The 16,949-nt window shown below is 35.5% G+C and overlaps 1 protein-coding gene across 1 annotated transcript in view; it reads right to left on the reverse strand.

Moving 5' to 3' along the window:
• Positions 1 to 16,949, reverse strand: part of oxct1a (3-oxoacid CoA transferase 1a) — an 82,145-nt gene that overhangs the window by 11,658 nt on the left and 53,538 nt on the right. Inside the window, exons 13-14 of the mRNA XM_006626823.3 lie at positions 14,447 to 14,522; positions 1,148 to 1,237 (exon numbers count right to left, since the gene is read on the reverse strand). Coding sequence (XP_006626886.1) covers positions 1,148 to 1,237; positions 14,447 to 14,522 — 166 coding nt within the window. The remainder of the gene's footprint in view (positions 1 to 1,147; positions 1,238 to 14,446; positions 14,523 to 16,949) is intronic.

The raw sequence follows: 16,949 nt of genomic DNA on the forward strand, positions 1-16,949 counted from the left end.
CCATTTATTGTGGTCTCCCAGGATGGGCTGAGGTGCAGTATACTGTACCTATCAGTCTATCTCAAATATTGAAGCCAGACCCATGCTGCTTCTGGCGCACATCCTTACAGGAGGCTAAAGACCCTGAGACATATATCTGGCTTAACATTAAGCATGGTGTATGATTTACATGGCACTGGAGTAGTGCTGTGAGTAAACTGCATAATTCCAGATAATGTTTGAGGTGACATATTTCAATATGAAAGAGCACTAGGAGAAGAGGGTTTGTAACACTGTGTTTAGTTCAAAGTAGATCCATTAAAAATTATTTTATCCCTTAAATTCTTCTGGCACAGTTTTTAGCTTTCAACGTCACCTGCCAGTCACAGTATCCCAGCTGTAAAATATCTGCAGCAATTTAAAGCAGGTTCAAACGCTCACAGTAATGCAAACTGAGGCCACACATTCTGGAAGGCAAGTCTCAAGAAGGCAGCTAGATAGAGATTAATAGCCTATTTGGTTCACTGCTTATTTCAAAAGCTGCAATAATTCTCAAATTAGAATCTGTATGCATAATTATTGTAGTAAATGAGCCAGATTACCAGTGGGCCCACATTGTCTTGCTACAGAGGCAAGTAAGGCTCCAATCTTTGTGTAATTTAAGCCGTCTTGGGAATTTGACTGGACAATTACTATCATTAGACAGGATGCAAAATAAAACTAATGAGTAACTTTATACTTCAAGTTGATTTCTTGTACTGTTTCAGAGATAAACTGCTTTGTCTTTACCTATCACAATAATGATACTGATTGAAATTATTTTGTTGTTTTTATTTATTTTTTACAGTTCATACTTGATTAACAAATAAGTGTAAAATGCAAATTTTCTAGAACGACCTTTAATTCCTTTAAGTTACATTAAAAAAAATGTTTCACCATTTTATTGCTCAACCAAGACTGCAAAATCTGCCAAAACACATTTCCCATTTGGTGGTGAAATGAGTTTTTGTATTCAGCAGCACTGAATCCAAAAAAAGGAACAAAAAGGAAAAGGAGCAAGAGAGAGTAAAGGCCTTTCAAGGTAGCAAAAAATTACCGGCAACCGCAGACAACTGCCAGAATCAGGAAAGAAAAACACACAAGTGAAACCCACAGAAGCAGTCTCTACCTTGGCTGAGTGCTCCATAGTGACGACCACTTTGGTTCCGGCGCTGGCGACCAAGTCCATTGCACCTCCCATTCCCTTCACCATCTTACCCTGAAGAAGACAGAACAAGAGCAGAACTGTGAAACTGTGCACATCCCACTGGCACTCATAAGCACATTGTTCTTCTAAACATACTCCTCAGAACTGAAGAGATACTCTATTTGTATTGCATGATGAAGCTTACCGGACAATATGGATTGAACTAATTACAGTTCTGACATATAATAATACATTGTGATATTTCTAACAAGAACAAAGCTCAAGTAACATATTGTATACTGAGAGGCATTAGAAAAGCAACAAATGAATATTGGAACCATTAATATTTATTATGTTTTAATGCCTCTCAGTATGTAAAAAACATAAGAAAATATTTAATTGTGTCAAGACCTTTACATGGACACAATTCACGGCGATAGATCACTGAAATCTTTCAGTCCCGAAAGCAAAAGCCATTCACATACTGTAACATAACATCACTTTATTAGCCCTGTACAATTTCTTGCATTAGGAATTTGTCTTTTCGCATACCGCAGCTTGCTCTCCATGAGACAGACATACAGGGAGAGAAGCTTGGTATCAGAGTGCAGGGTCAGCCATTGTAGAGCACCCCTGGAGCAGTTGGGGTTAAGGGTCTTGCTCAGGGGCCCGCAGGAGTAGGGTTCCTCTGCCGGCTGCGGGATTTGAACTGGCAACCTTCCAGCCACAGGAGCAGAGCCACCACTCCACCCAAAAAAGTTTCTTTCTTTGTGGGTTTGAACCCAGATCAGCACTGACCACAGATTAGCCTGGGGATTTGAACCCGGACTCTCACAGCCCGCAGACCAGCGCGCTACACGACGAGCCACAGTGCTGCTGTGAAGCGCCGCCCGTGGCTGGAAGGTTGCCAGTTCTATTGAGTATGACAGCCTCCTTCAAAATGCACTCTTTTCCACAGTGATTTTGACACACAAGCACCATTTTATGGATTTTACCATGCACCTGCTTTCATATGAGTAGAGATTGCTTGATTATACAGAAATGCATGAGATTGCAGTAATGTCCCTGGTATATTTACCCCAAGTTGACACTTTCATTAGGCCACTAGGTATTTTACTATCACTGTTTCACCAGCGTGATTTCATATGCATACTGCATTGTTCATCTGGCACAGCTAAATTTTCCAGGACATTTCTTTCTCAAATACTGTACCATACAATGTTAATTATTGTACTCATCTTTAAGGAACCTAATTCAACATTCCAAATACACCCATTTAAAGTCAGTAACTCCTTCTACTCAAAACCGTAATATGAATGTTTTTTTAGATACAATTTCATAGTTCTGAATAAGGATCTTCATAACAAATGAAAATGCAAACAAGCAGAATTTAAATAACCTAGCACAGGTAAAATAATTTACAAAGCACAAAAAATACATGCACTCCATTTTGTTTAATGAGCCTAGATGCCTCATTTCATTCTTTTTTAACAAGCCATTGACCGGCATTTTAAAAATAAGCACAAAACGCAGTGTTTTTTTTTCTTACGAATCCAAAAAACAGACACAGTCCAATTACTGGGAGTGTCAGTCTGTGGAAGAGAGCAATGAAACAGGCTGGTGTACGTGTGGAGAATGTCTAATGACTGTCAAGTCGCTCTGTTCCACAGCAACTGCATCAGGAGGAGTGCAAAACCCATTCTGCTGCAGGCTCTCCTGCTCCTGACTACCCTGCCACTGTGACATCAGCCCACACAGTGAATGCTTGCTGGTTTTAATGCTCAACAAACGAAGTTCTGTCTGAGCAAAAGGAAATGAACCCTCAGAGAAATATATAAAGACAAATAAATCAAACACAAAATCAAAGCACCTCTTCATTTGGAGACACCAAATCTTTTTTTTTTGTGAAAACTTGATGCCCTCAACACTGGTTAAGTATATGTAAATTTAGAATGAAGACTCACAATAAAGCATTTCTTTTCAGGTCAAGATTTCACTGCAGGGCGTGCTTTATTTTGTACCATATTTCAGAAAAAATATTTTTGTTACACAAAAACCAATCAGAATTGCTTCAGTTATTGATCAGTAAAAATAACAGTATTTATTTTAAACAGCACAATATTGAGGTAGAAATTCTAGGTACAGAAAAAAGATCGAGACTATCTACTGTAACTAAAGGCTGCTGAAATAGTACTGCAAGCATTTTATCCATTAATGACCTTTAACGTATCAAAGAACCTCTAAAACAATGAAGCAGAGTAAAAGTAACTAACCATGCCACCTGAAACACAGGTGATTAAGAAAAAGAGCATAAGAAATCTGTAGAAATTAATAATTAAATTCTGCACTCTGAAGTAGATGAGCATTCATAAGGCCGAAATTGACATGTATGGGGTCATTTTCTCAGAATAAACTGGGCTTAAAAATACCCTCTCTTCTGCGAGGCAATTTTGAGAAAATTTATTTTCCTGAGTACACATTAAGCATTTAAATCAGCCTCAGTAGGTAGCAGACCGAACCCTGTCAGCCACAAAGCAAGGGCAAGTTCCTCCAGACTGTCCCTTAAAACCAACAAGTGTTTATGAAACTTTTTTGACAGGGAGACACTTTGAGAAAAACTCAAGAGAACGTCTGTCAGGACATCATTCTTCAAAATAATTTGCCACATACAATGAAAATAGCATGACAGTAACTAGTAATTAGTGAACACTGTTCCCTACAAATTGCTTTAGAAATTGTTTACTGGACCTCTTAGGACCTAGTGGTAAAAAGTAACTTAAAATAGAAAAAAACATCTGAAAATGGCATACACTGAGCATCAAAAGAAACTTATAATTCCGACCACATGTGGTTTTAGAAAAAATAAGTATCTATTTTATATATTGATTAATAGTTTTAGCATTCTGACTTATTCATCATTCACAACTGACTATGATACACATGAGTGACTAATTGTTGCATAAACACCAAATCACCTGACTTGTGAGACAGTTGATGGGTAAAGGTAATATAACCTGTTTAATGTCAAGCATACAGAAAATCAAAAAAGAAAACACAGAAAGGAAGCAATATGCACTGCTTATCAAGTGAAAATCACATGAAGCAGGACCTCAGGTGGACTCGACAGCACAATGACCAATCGATCAAGAGGTCCAGGAGAAGTGTGTAGTTGCTACAAAGCTTCACATGTAGTGATTAATGGAAACCTAACTGTGCAACATTGATAAGTCCTGAGACCTCACTTGCTATCCTTCTTGCAAGATCATGCTTATTGCCTAGGACATGTCTGTTAAATAATTGCTGCCGTTTTCTTAAATAACTTTGTGAATTGTTTCTGTTACAAGCACCGTTGGGAAAGTTAGGAGAGTTTCTGGGAAATTGTTTACTAATTATTATTGAAGTAAAGTATTACTTTACATAATAACTGTACACATACTACATTGATCAGTGTCTTTTCTAAATTAATTTCTCTGAAAATCTTGTTGAGTTTGAAAAAAAATCCCTAAAACACACAATCTGTAACTGTAGGGGATTACTTTTTACCAAGGATTGCCACAACACTTGTTAGAAATGATACAGTACATTTCTTCTCAGGCTCAATACAGATGCTAGCATTTGAAAAGATCTTGTGGTAAAAAGATTTATCCTTTGAACAAAAATAACTCAGGTGCCTATGCTCTTGAAAGTACTTAAAAGTTCCAAGGCTGCTTGAAATTAATCAGTAAATTATGTACAAACATGGTTCATTTCAGAAGATTCAATGTTTTTATTTAATGACACAATCTGAATGTTTTAAAATGATATATACTGTATGTAAATGCAATGTTTTTTCCCCATTCCAAAGCTTAACTCTCTGTAGTATGCTACAGTATATGCATATTCTACTATGGTTCAACCTCTTTCTTTCCTTTTGTATTACAGTAAGACCTTTGAAATTATGCAAAAGTATTTTCAAAGGCTGCTCTTCAATAACATATAATCAAGTAACTATAATTGTTTCAATTTAAATAGCTTCCTCAGGAAAGTACAAATTTGATTTAAATTCATTAAAGTGGTACTCTCTTTTCATATGCTATTAAAAAGCATTTGAACTCTATAATATACAGTACGTGAGAAGTGGATAAATTAACTAGGATATCCTCTTCATCTGGCACAGTTTACTTACTTAACAACGCTTACCTTGCAAAGCAGTGAGTACAAAAGGATGCCACTTTAAGAAAATGTAATCACATTCAAATGTAAATAAAACACCTTGTAAGAAAATAAAACTCAGAAAAGGCATGGCAGTTTCCGTAATATGCTGGGAAATTGTGATGAAAGGCAATTTTGAACAATTATTGTGTCAGTCAAAATGTGACACATAGACATCTTGGTAATTCCAAAAGACCAGAGATGTTTGCAGATGTTAGGCAAGGCATGAAGCACATGGGGAAGCACAAAAGCAGATGATCAGTATGTTTACCAGCTTAAGCTGATAGACAACCATCAATTGAGCACCTTGGAGGTGGTTTGCAATTTCATAATGGAGCAGAAAACAATTGATTGGGGCCTTTTTAGAATAAAAACATTGACATGGAGAGACATGTCCAACAGTTGAACTTGGACTAAAGATCAATGGACAGTGACTTCACACAACTGCAATTTCATCTAGGTCTACGATATTAAAGAAGCCATTTACTTTTACATGAGACAAATAGTGAAAACAACTCCCTCAAGATCCTTTTAATGCCTCGAACTGACACATGGCTCATCATGGTACTGTGGTTTGACATGAATATGTCCGAAATATTCCTAAACATAGGTGGCCCAGAAAGTGTTACAACAAAATAAAACACTAGCTTAGTTGCAGGGAAGTTAGAAACAATCTCAACAGAAAGTTTTCTTGCTCCTCTTTCACAACTGTTAAGTAAGTTCTGCTCATGTATTCAAGACATGAAGCTATTACGGTGAATTCACAATAATATTAGAACCATTTGGCAACATTATATTCATCAATGTCGTCTATGATTATAATTTGAAAAGCTGTCATTACCAACCACTTTACAACATGTGTCTTAAACCATTTCTCAGTCTCTTCTGACCCTGGCTTTGGCATGATCTCATCACATAGACATTATTTCAACTGTCAAGTGCCTGGAAGTATAAAGAAGGTTGATTCATATAGCAGGGCACAACCACTTTACAGGGCTTCACTTTACAGTGTTCCCATGACAACAAATCAAATAATTCCTTCATACATTTCTTAAACCTTATTTGCAGTCAGTAACACAAACTAGAGAAAACAATGTAGCTCTGCAGGGTTTCACTTCTACAGAACACTCTCCCAGTTATTTTAAAAGGTATATTGTAACATCGAATCAGAATATGCACTTTTAAATGCACTGCTTCTTCAATTAGTCATGACCTGAACTGATTTATACACATTTATAAGGCTTTCCCAAAATAAATGGGACAAGGCCAGGTGATGCTCATTCTCTTATTTTTAATTACTATAAAAACTAGAACCTTTGGCCTTGCACTGATTAAGTGTATAACAGACAGGGACCGTTTATCATGTGTCAGACTGAAAGCTGGAGATGAGTTTGAACAATCAGCCAGGAAGATCCTGTCAGTGGAGGACACCAAGACCCTGCTAACAGTACCTGTAAGGTATTCATGGGTCACAGTCTCATTTTCTATTAGTGGTGATAGTGCTTAATACTATCTGTAGAAAGCAGAGGTCAAGGTAGAAAAACAGAAAAGAGGCATGGACAATAGACATCAGAGAGTGCCCATTCACTGAGTGCAGTGATTGATAATAAGGGAAGACTTCAGTTTACGCACAGGATTTGAAACCCAACCCTAATATACAGTATTTGCCACTTGCACACAGAAAATGAGCTCTTTCGAGGGGTTGGCTTGTATATACAAGAGTACAATGTTTTCTCATTTATGTCAAATTTCTTCATGGTGAACATACAGTACTATAATATTCTCAGATATGTTACCATTTTACATTAGATATCTGAAAAAATAAATTCATGCACAATACTGCTAGTAACTTAGGGTGTTTTGTAAAAGAGCAATATTTGACATTTAAGATTTAATTAGTCTTAAGTAAATTCACAGTTGGCTCCCTAACTTTAAAATGTGTTTGTTACAAGCTAAGGTAATTCACTATTTACTTAGGGCTTACCTGCACATTCTTGTTTGCTAAATGATTTAATTGATCTATGCACTATTCTCTGGGTAAAAGCTAAACTGTTTACACTGTTGGAAATGACCTGCTGTGCCAACAATGCTGAAAGCACACTTAACTCTTTCACTGTTTTGTTTCCTATCCAACTGCACATAAATAACATCTGTCCTTTACAAATGTTAAGTGAAGAAACATACTGAGCTAAAAATTAACAATTTTACAGTTGATATAGTTTTAGTTTAGTGGGATTTGGCATCCTCAATCAAACACCTTTCCCCCACCTTTAAAAACTCTTAAAGACCAAAACGGTTAATTGCAGTTACAATTATAATAAACCTGTTACTGTTCTTTCTATGGTACCTTCAGACAATGTGTAATATGTTTAACTACTCCAATTAAATGTTTTGGTTTTATTTTTCATTAACAAGTGTATCCCTATTGATTTTCAATTAATATTAAATAACGTTAACACATTTAGCAAACTGGGGCAGCAAAGTGGTGCTGTGGTTACAGCACTGGGGCCCTGGGTTCTGGTAGATTAACTGGCTTCCAGGAAAATGGGCCCAATGTTAGTGTGTGTGTATTTGTGTCTGTGTGCCCTTGACAGACTGACATCCTGTCTTGGGTGAAACTGAATCCTGTCCAGCAAAAAATTGATATTATCAATAGTATCAAATATCTTGGCACTGTTGTTGATATAAACTAACCTTTGAGGAAAACACTTATGCCATTTGCATGAAGAACCAACAGCAGTCATTATTCCTAATAATTCCTTTTTAGGTATTACCCCATTTACCTATTTATTTATCATCAATTTATATATCACATACTGTTGTTGTGATTTTATGTGACTCTTTATGTTTTGCTTGTGTGTTTTGTACATCTGTGGGAGAAGCCAAAGACACATTTACGCAACAGCGGACAATAAAGAATCTATCTAAAAAATGTGCATATTACAACAATGACTTTATTCTATAGAACATTCACTCGGAATCTGTCCTATCATTCACTGCGGCAGCCTGGTCTGGCCACCTTAATACCCACAGTAAAAACAGACTGAGCAGGTTTGTGAAGGTAGCCAGCATAATTATTCTTGCACAACAACTACAGCTGTTTGACATCTACATCAAGCAAATAGTGCGGAAGGCCAATATGACCATTGACTGTCACGGCCACCCCTTGCACAGAATATTTGACCTCCTCCCATCTGGGCGTCAATGTGGACTGCCTAGATTCAGGAGCAATAGAACTAAGTTATATTTTATCTCCACAGCTATTAACATGCTCAATTTAAACATTTATTTTCTTTTTCATCCTACGTCTGTTAAATGCATTTTGTGTTAAATGTACTGTGTAATGTGTTATGTCTGTTAAATGTATTGGGTAAGGTTTTATGTCTTTACCTGTCTGCATAGCAAATTTCCCATCCTGAAAAATAAAGTGAGTAAGGGTGTATCCCGCACTATGTCTGTTGCTTGCCCGGAGTTTAGAAAATGGATGGGAGGATTCACAAAACTGGGAACATATCGCAGAATAAAATGTCATTATTTGACTTATTACTTTGTATTTGTAGCCTTTGCCTTTCTTGCCTTACTGTGCTTCATCAGATTTCCAGTGAACGACTAGAACCGTTTTGTAAGAACTGCACGCCAAATATCTTGTAAAACATTCCACCAGGTTGATGGGTTTTTCTTATTTTTATGCAACACTGTACATTCTCCTCTGCCCTCAATTGGATTTATGTCAAGCACTTCAGAATACTTCCAGCACATAAGTTTTGACCTTGGTTTCGTAATACCTTTTAACTATATGAGCATTCTGTTTGGGATTATGTGGGGAAACTATGTGGGGAAAAAATCTGATTATACTCAGAAAAGCGAAACAGTACGGTAGTCTAGTTAAAGCTTAGACAGACTCAATGAATTCTTTGAAAACCATTAAACGTTCTGCTCAACCAAGTGAAAAAACAAGCATTATACAGGTTAAGAAAACAAACAAGGAAACAGGTGTTCCTTTTCTCAGTTCAATGCTTTGGCTACATTTCCCTTTGGTTACACTGGCCTTCCTATGCACGTACACTGAGGTTTTGACTGGTTCACATCAAAAGGATTGGAATATGTTTAAACCAGGACAATCTACAGCCACACAACTATTTAATTTGTTCGTTCAAGCAGCACCGAAAGGTCCATCTCTTTTCCAGGGTCCTGATTCTAGTTCTTAATAATCACAGGAATTGATAATTCACGTAAATGCACATGATGTGGCTTGTCATGTGGAATGCTACTTGAAGCAGCTGTTAGTTGTAGATTTCTAACTAGTAATCTGGGGCTGTTATAACTAGATCATAAGAGTTTACCTACAAAAAGTCAAGAGTCAACACATGTTTTGAAGTGACTGTCTGAAGGCAGCATTTTCTTTATGGACTTTGGTCTATGTTTTATTTGAAGTGATGTGTGTTTGCAAATTAAAATGGGCACTTGTATATACAGTAAATAGTTATGAGACCCTCTAGCTTATATATTTAGTGGGCAAATGATAATTAACAGAAATAACTATAAAAATATCACAAACTAACATGCTAGTTTCAAACCAACATCATAGAGGGTGAATATTAATACTATAATTTTGAATCCACCTTAACTCAATGAGGTTTTGATGGTTTATATTAATAACCAAGTCCATTTTTCTAACTATTGTTAAAACCATTCCTCATCACTTTGCCTTATATTTCAGAAGTGTGAGAATTGTATATAATAATAATAATAATAAACTTTATTTTATATAGCGCCTTTAAAGGTGGCTTCTCAAAGCGCTTTACAGGATGACAATAACAATAAATAAGAAAACTACAACAATAAATAAGAAAATTTCACAAGACAGGACACAATTATAATTACAACAATACAACAATAACAATAGAGGAGACCGTGGAATATATAGAATGAGAGATTCAGAAGAGATGACAGATCAACATTCAGTTACAATCATTTGCTTTGATTTTGGATCCTGAATTTTTTACACAAATGTACAGTGGAAAGTGGCCACTTCTTTGTTGATTAATGCCCTTCTTTCTCTGCGGCTGAACATCTCCCCTCTCGCTCCTCATCATGCCCGCCAAGCTCCTCTCATAATCAGCTTACTACACTGAATGCATTTATTCAGCCTTTTTTTCTTCCAGAGTACCTTTTAAAAGAAGGCAGCTTTGAAGCTGAATGGCTGTCATCTTTCATGTACCCTGCAGTGCCTTTCTGAACTATTTATTTTTAGCTAGAGATATTTTAATATTTATGTTAATGCATATTCACAGTTTTGACAGATTTGGAGGATATGCACAAATGCCAGATACATAAAGTTCCTTAGCAGGTAGCATAGGCTCCAACAAAACCCCATTCTTTATTTTAATCAGTTTTACTAATTGAAGCATTTTGTTTTGTATATTATACCATTTACCATTATATTTTTAACATTTTAAATACAGCTGAATATAATGCATCAAATATAGTCTAAACAACTGCCCCTTACCTCTGAAAGGCAGAATGCTGTATAATAAAGTGTTATTTAAGACTTGATTTACATATAAACCTACACTAGTCCCTTAATGCAATTTTCGTATTATTAAACATTTAGATTTAGCACATAAACAGCAGCTAGTGTAGTACGTTCCTTCCACGGATGAATATCACAGAATGGTAATGCACTCATCACCAGGGCTACTTTTCAAGCTTCAGTCTCAATTTTTTTGAAGGACATACGGCAACCTACAGTATGTAGATTATTAACTCAGGCTTTTCCAATGAAAAATGTGGGTATTATATCTTGCAACATGTCAGAGAAGCACCCAAATGTTTTTTTTTTTTTTTTAGTTTTTACTAAAATGCTACTTTATTTACTTAATTTTGTTTACTTTATTTCGTGTTTACTGAACAGCACAGTGTAAGGAAACTAAATCTACAGTACCGTGTTTATGCTGTACATTTGCAAAAAGGTAATTCTCTGTCTCCAATGTTTAATTTAGTGCATTTAAATTAAGTGCATTCTATATTTGGAGTTTAAATATTCTAATATTCTAATAATAAATATTTATTTATAATTTTAAAGCAAAACAGATATTTTATATTTTTAATTTTTAATTGTGTTCCGCCTATGTAAAGCAGAAAGGTTCCTAACTCATGGACTGCTAGATGCTGCTGTGTTCTCTCTCTTGCTCTCTATGTCCCTACACTAAAGCTCACATACAGTACCTGTTAACTTTAAAGGACACCCTGGTAAGTCTGTAATGTTGCTCTTCTGTCACTCTTTTCTCAGTTGCCACACAAATAGGGAAAATTAGGGAGGACTACTGGAAAATTTGGGTAACAGTACAGTATGTAAAGACTTCTGGAACGAAACCCTTATATAACCCGGGGATTAGGTGTAATGGTTATTTCAAATTGACACCTTGAGTCCTTCAGCCATGAATAATTTGGTGTCCAGAAGCTAACTGCATTCAATGAGAAAAAACAATAAACAGTGACATGCAAAACACAATAATCAATGTATCTGTGATAACGTCCAAAAGCCTTAGAAATAAAGCAAGATCACTTACAGGCAAGTCAAGGAGGTCAACAGGTTCAACAAAGACTTGAAGATAAAGAAAAGTATCTGCAAAAGCAGACTGTTCAAGGTCAAGGCCTAGACAAGAACTTCCAAAGCTTTGTGACTCTGGTTTTCATTCCAGGTGAGCTCTCACTTATTAATTACTTAAATAAACAATATTTGCTGTATTTGATTGTTTCTGACTTATGCAACTAAATGATAATTGTTTTAGAAGAAGAGAAAGTATTGTCACAGACTGAACCTCTTTCTGGACTGCCTCTCAGTTTGCCCAGCTCCCTATCTACTAATTGTAGATAAGAGAAAAATGTCAAACAAAGAAGAGACAAGACATCTTAATGTAACTATGGGAACAACTAGTCTAACTAATGGGTGACGGGGAACAGACAAGACCTGTGGAACACCATAGATGAGGGTCTACACTAAGTGCAATTATTTCAATTACAAAGACAACTAGGGTATAATTAGATAGGTGTCAAACTTCCTGAGAGAGAAATGCTTATGTATTTTGCAATTAAGAAGTGTCTCTCATACTTAAGGTTCATGGGGATGAGCTTTATACATATTAAAATCAACTTCCACAAAATCAGGAGGAATAGTCCCATTTTTCAGACAGTACTTTTTCATCTGTGGCATACATACTGTATCAACCTTCTTTATGATTATATATACAGTATATTCTGTATGATTAGCATCAGTTGCCACATAGCGATTAAAGGTCATGACATCACATGTATTGTGTCTGCACAATATTGTATTTAGTGTTTGGTCATAGTTGTGTGTATATCATTTCAGAGTACAGGCCACTTGTTTAAATTGATAACACAAGGAAATTGACTATCCAATATGAAACATACTATATACAGCAAAATTAAAATGTCTTTTTAATTTTTCTGCACAGAAACATGATGCAAACTTAAATTGTTGTGATTATGAGAACTCTGTGCAGTGTACTCTGGCTCAAAAATGGATTTACGTGAAACGATAGCTTGGAAAACCGAGGTTACAATTATTTTTTTTATACACTAAAACTGAAATGTGGCATCCTTTTATCATCCTGTTTCAAGAAATGTGATTTATTTGTCTCTGTCACTTAAAACTGGTAAAATGACTAAAATGTTCTGTAATGGAGAACCAATGTACTGTACCTATAAAGTCACAGTTTCCTAGAGATGCTGGCATACAATCAGCAATTAGGGAATTATTGTAATTATACTGCCAGACTTGACAGCTTTATTAGATTTTACTCAATGCAGTTACAGTTGAAAGATTATACAGAAGCTATTAATTGAAGCATTCAAAAGAAGAGAAAGATGAAAGAAAGGCTGGAAAGGCATTGTCGTAATGGACAACAGTGATTTAAAGTGTGGTTATATCTTTAAGCTGTGCATTATGGCACAGTAAATAAAAATACACATTTGTTGCATGTCTAGGCAATTTAGAGTTCTTCAAATTCCATTCATAGTTGTAAAAAATTTTTTTAGCAATGCAACAGAACTGTACTGGTTGAAGAAGAAAAAGGTTGGATGCAAGTTTTTGTTTTGCTGTTTTTCTATTTGTAAATGAAAAATAGTTTTTTTTTTTTCTGACAGCAAACAAACTATATATTTGCAAATAACCCTTCAGATTGTTATCCATACCTCTGCATCCTTTACCATTGAAATAATTTTGTAGTATTCCAAAGGTATGATAATATCTAGACTGCATAAAAAACTGTCAGAAAAAGAATAACCTTCAAAAGCCCATCTGATGCAGCAATCAATTCTTGCCACCTTGCTTCTGTATGCATCAAAATAATCCTTAAGAATACCTTATACCTTATTCAACTGCTGAGAGTTTCTGGTCTTAAACATTATTGTCCCTGTAAATCGATTGTGATCAAGAAAAAAACATTGCACATTGTAATTTTTGACAAAATGCAGTATGTCAGTTAATTCAGTCATTCTAATGTTAATTCACATTAACTGTTGCTTTTACCAGGTTTATTACTTTGAAAAATGCAAGCAAAAGATTAGTATTAATAGTGGTGGACTGAGACCAACTGCAGCTACATATACATCTCAACCGTCTTAAAGAATTTTTAAAGTACTTGTTAAATTTCCAAAATCCCTGCTTTTTCTACTAAATTCTTATTAACTTTTGAGATGATTATACAGCATGTTAATTTTGTACATATTCAAACTGAAATGTAACTCTTCTTAACAAAAACTTAGATAACTAAAATCTAAGAGTGGTTAGATAACAAGAATCAAGTGAGTGGTCCAATTGTTTAAGAATGGTCACTAGGTGAAAACGGCAGGTGAAATTATTTTTTCAATGTAAAAGGAAACTTAACAAATTGAACTCTTAAACACACATAACGTTAATGCCTATTTATTTCTAAGAAGTACTTAATTAATCTGTCATTCTACATGGCAAGAAAATAAAATACTGGAGTTTTATACTGGCACATTAAGGTATCTTTAGTGTTCCAATGCTGTGAGAGGGGAAAAAAAGAAATTCAGACTTACAGGTATCATCCAGTTTGCCAGATCCCCATACCTAGAAACTTGCATTGCTCCCAGCATGGTCAGGTTGATGTGGCCCCTGTTACATGAAAGAAAATATTGAATATTGATTCCACAAGATCTGGTTAGTATATAAATAAGCAGTGATATCCAGTGAAATATTATGTTTTTATGTACATTTTTTAAACATACACCCACTTCATTTGGAATCAACAAATGTGTTTTTTTAGAACTTGACACAAAGGCAAACAACACCAGCAATCGTTTGAGAGAGAACTGGGTATGATCTGTTGACATACTTGCCCGCTTGCAAGGTAGATTCGTCAGACACATTGCAAGTTCCACACACCCTGACAGGAGGGTTAGCCCTGATTGGAGGAGTGATGCCTCTCTCTGCCACTGCAAACCAATTTCAAGTCACAGAGGATGCTATTAAACTAAGAGACAAGTGAACCCGGTCAATTAATCCCTACCTATTGCTCTGGCGATTGTGTGCCACCTCTTAGAGATTCTTGGTCACATTCTGTAGGCAACATGCCCCAGGCTCAGATCTGCAACTGTATAGATCTCACAACCTGTACTCCAAAGAAGTGTTTTACTTGCTGAGTCACTTGCTGAGTTGCTGAATCACTCAAGAACCCAAGATAAAAAATAACAAGTGAGAAAGCAAACACATACATAAAAGCCAACAAATAGGTGTTTGCTTAACACTTTACCTTACCACCTCCACAAGCTATCTCACTTCAAGAAGTAGGAAAACAGGTGTCTATATACCCTATAAAGGCTATAGTGATTTCTGCAGTTGTTACCACACTGGACAAAAAATGAAGCTAATCTTAAAATGAGCATCTGTTCCACTGACAAGGATTTATCAAGTAATAAGAGACTGGGGCAATAACTTATCAAGATCGTTCACTAAAATTCATATGAGAGGGAACTTAAATATTTAGCAGTGAAGATAAATGCAGAACTTAATCATTCTGTAATTGAATTTGTAACATTCTCTTACTAAAACCTATATGTCTCTCAAATTTACTCCTCAGTGACAAGTCCTAAATCTCAGCTGCAAGCCCACATTGATCACTGATTTCTCTCTTTAACACATTCAAAGACTATCACTTTTTCCAAAATTCTATTAGCAACTCTGAGCACATAAGAGTTCAAACTGCACCAAATGAATGCCTAGGAGGCCACAGGAATGTTGAATTAGGACTACAGCTTGAATTTAACAACTCATGATCTTACCCAATAATAATCAAGCCTGGCCATAATGTATCCTAACTGAAGCCCATTGTCTACCGGTTCAGACTGCAACTCCTCACAACCCTGCATTAGACTAAACTGTTTTTGACTATGATAAATAATAATCCATTTATTATTATTTCTATTGCTTACATAATTATGTTTTCTGCATTGTTTCCCTTCATTGAAGCTAAAGTCAAGCACTTAAAACTACAGTACTTGAAAAATAACAAAAATTAAATAAAATAATATGGATTTCAAGTGTTACGGCCATGAGATCATCATAACAGTAAATCAAAGAATATGAAGAGGAATATTTAGTTTGAGTGCTTTTGTTCCACCTTGTTGTTTTAAACTAAGGGCATGACCATGTATCTGGTCCCTTTTTCTGCTCTCCTAACAGAAAGTACTGTACAGTACATAGTTTTTACACTGCAGCAAATAGGAGGAAGAACTGGAAACTCCCACACTGTGTCGTATTAGAAATCTTTATAATTAAATCTTTATAATTAAAGAAAACTTTATTTTATATAGCACATAAAAAGTAATCATTACATACCACTTTATAGTACATACAAAGCACATTACACAATACAACACACAAATGTAAGTTAACAAACCCAACAACCACAAACAAGGTTTAAAGTACAGGTTCAAATCTTGTTGAATTTATCAGACTGACTTTTAAGCTGGACAGTTTGTGTATACCCATACTGCTGACCGTATAATCTACACAACTTTTTTGTCCACAAGAGGTTGCCCTAAAGGGAAATTGCACTGTTATATTTTAAATTTAAAAATAATCTTCATTGATGAGTGCCTTTCAAACCTCAATGAAATGATGAAGTTCACAAAGTACTGTAAACTTGTAAAACCTCCAATTTACGTCACAAAATAGATTAAATTTTCAGGTAGGCGTAGCGCCATATTGCTGTTATTGTCTGCGATTTAGAATGAGGCAACAAAACGTCTGGTGACATGAACCGGCCCTATTACACTGTAAACAACATGGCTTGTGAATGCATCTCTTTTAATCCAATAGGAATGTTGCTCTAAGTCGTAAAATCATATTTAACACATATCTTCGATCTTAAACATAATTATGACAAAAAAAGATAACTTAAATCATGAAGATAGATGATTTTTCTAACAAGCACTGATATCACCCTTTGACTACTTTTTTTTTTCAAGGGCTGCTTTTTATGGGCAAAAACAGTAGGAATGTCACCTGGTTTGAGCACAAGTTTTGGCTTAGTATCTGAAA

Source organism: Lepisosteus oculatus, chromosome 3 (genome assembly GCF_040954835.1).
Source record: "Lepisosteus oculatus isolate fLepOcu1 chromosome 3, fLepOcu1.hap2, whole genome shotgun sequence".
NCBI lineage: Eukaryota > Metazoa > Chordata > Actinopteri > Semionotiformes > Lepisosteidae > Lepisosteus > Lepisosteus oculatus.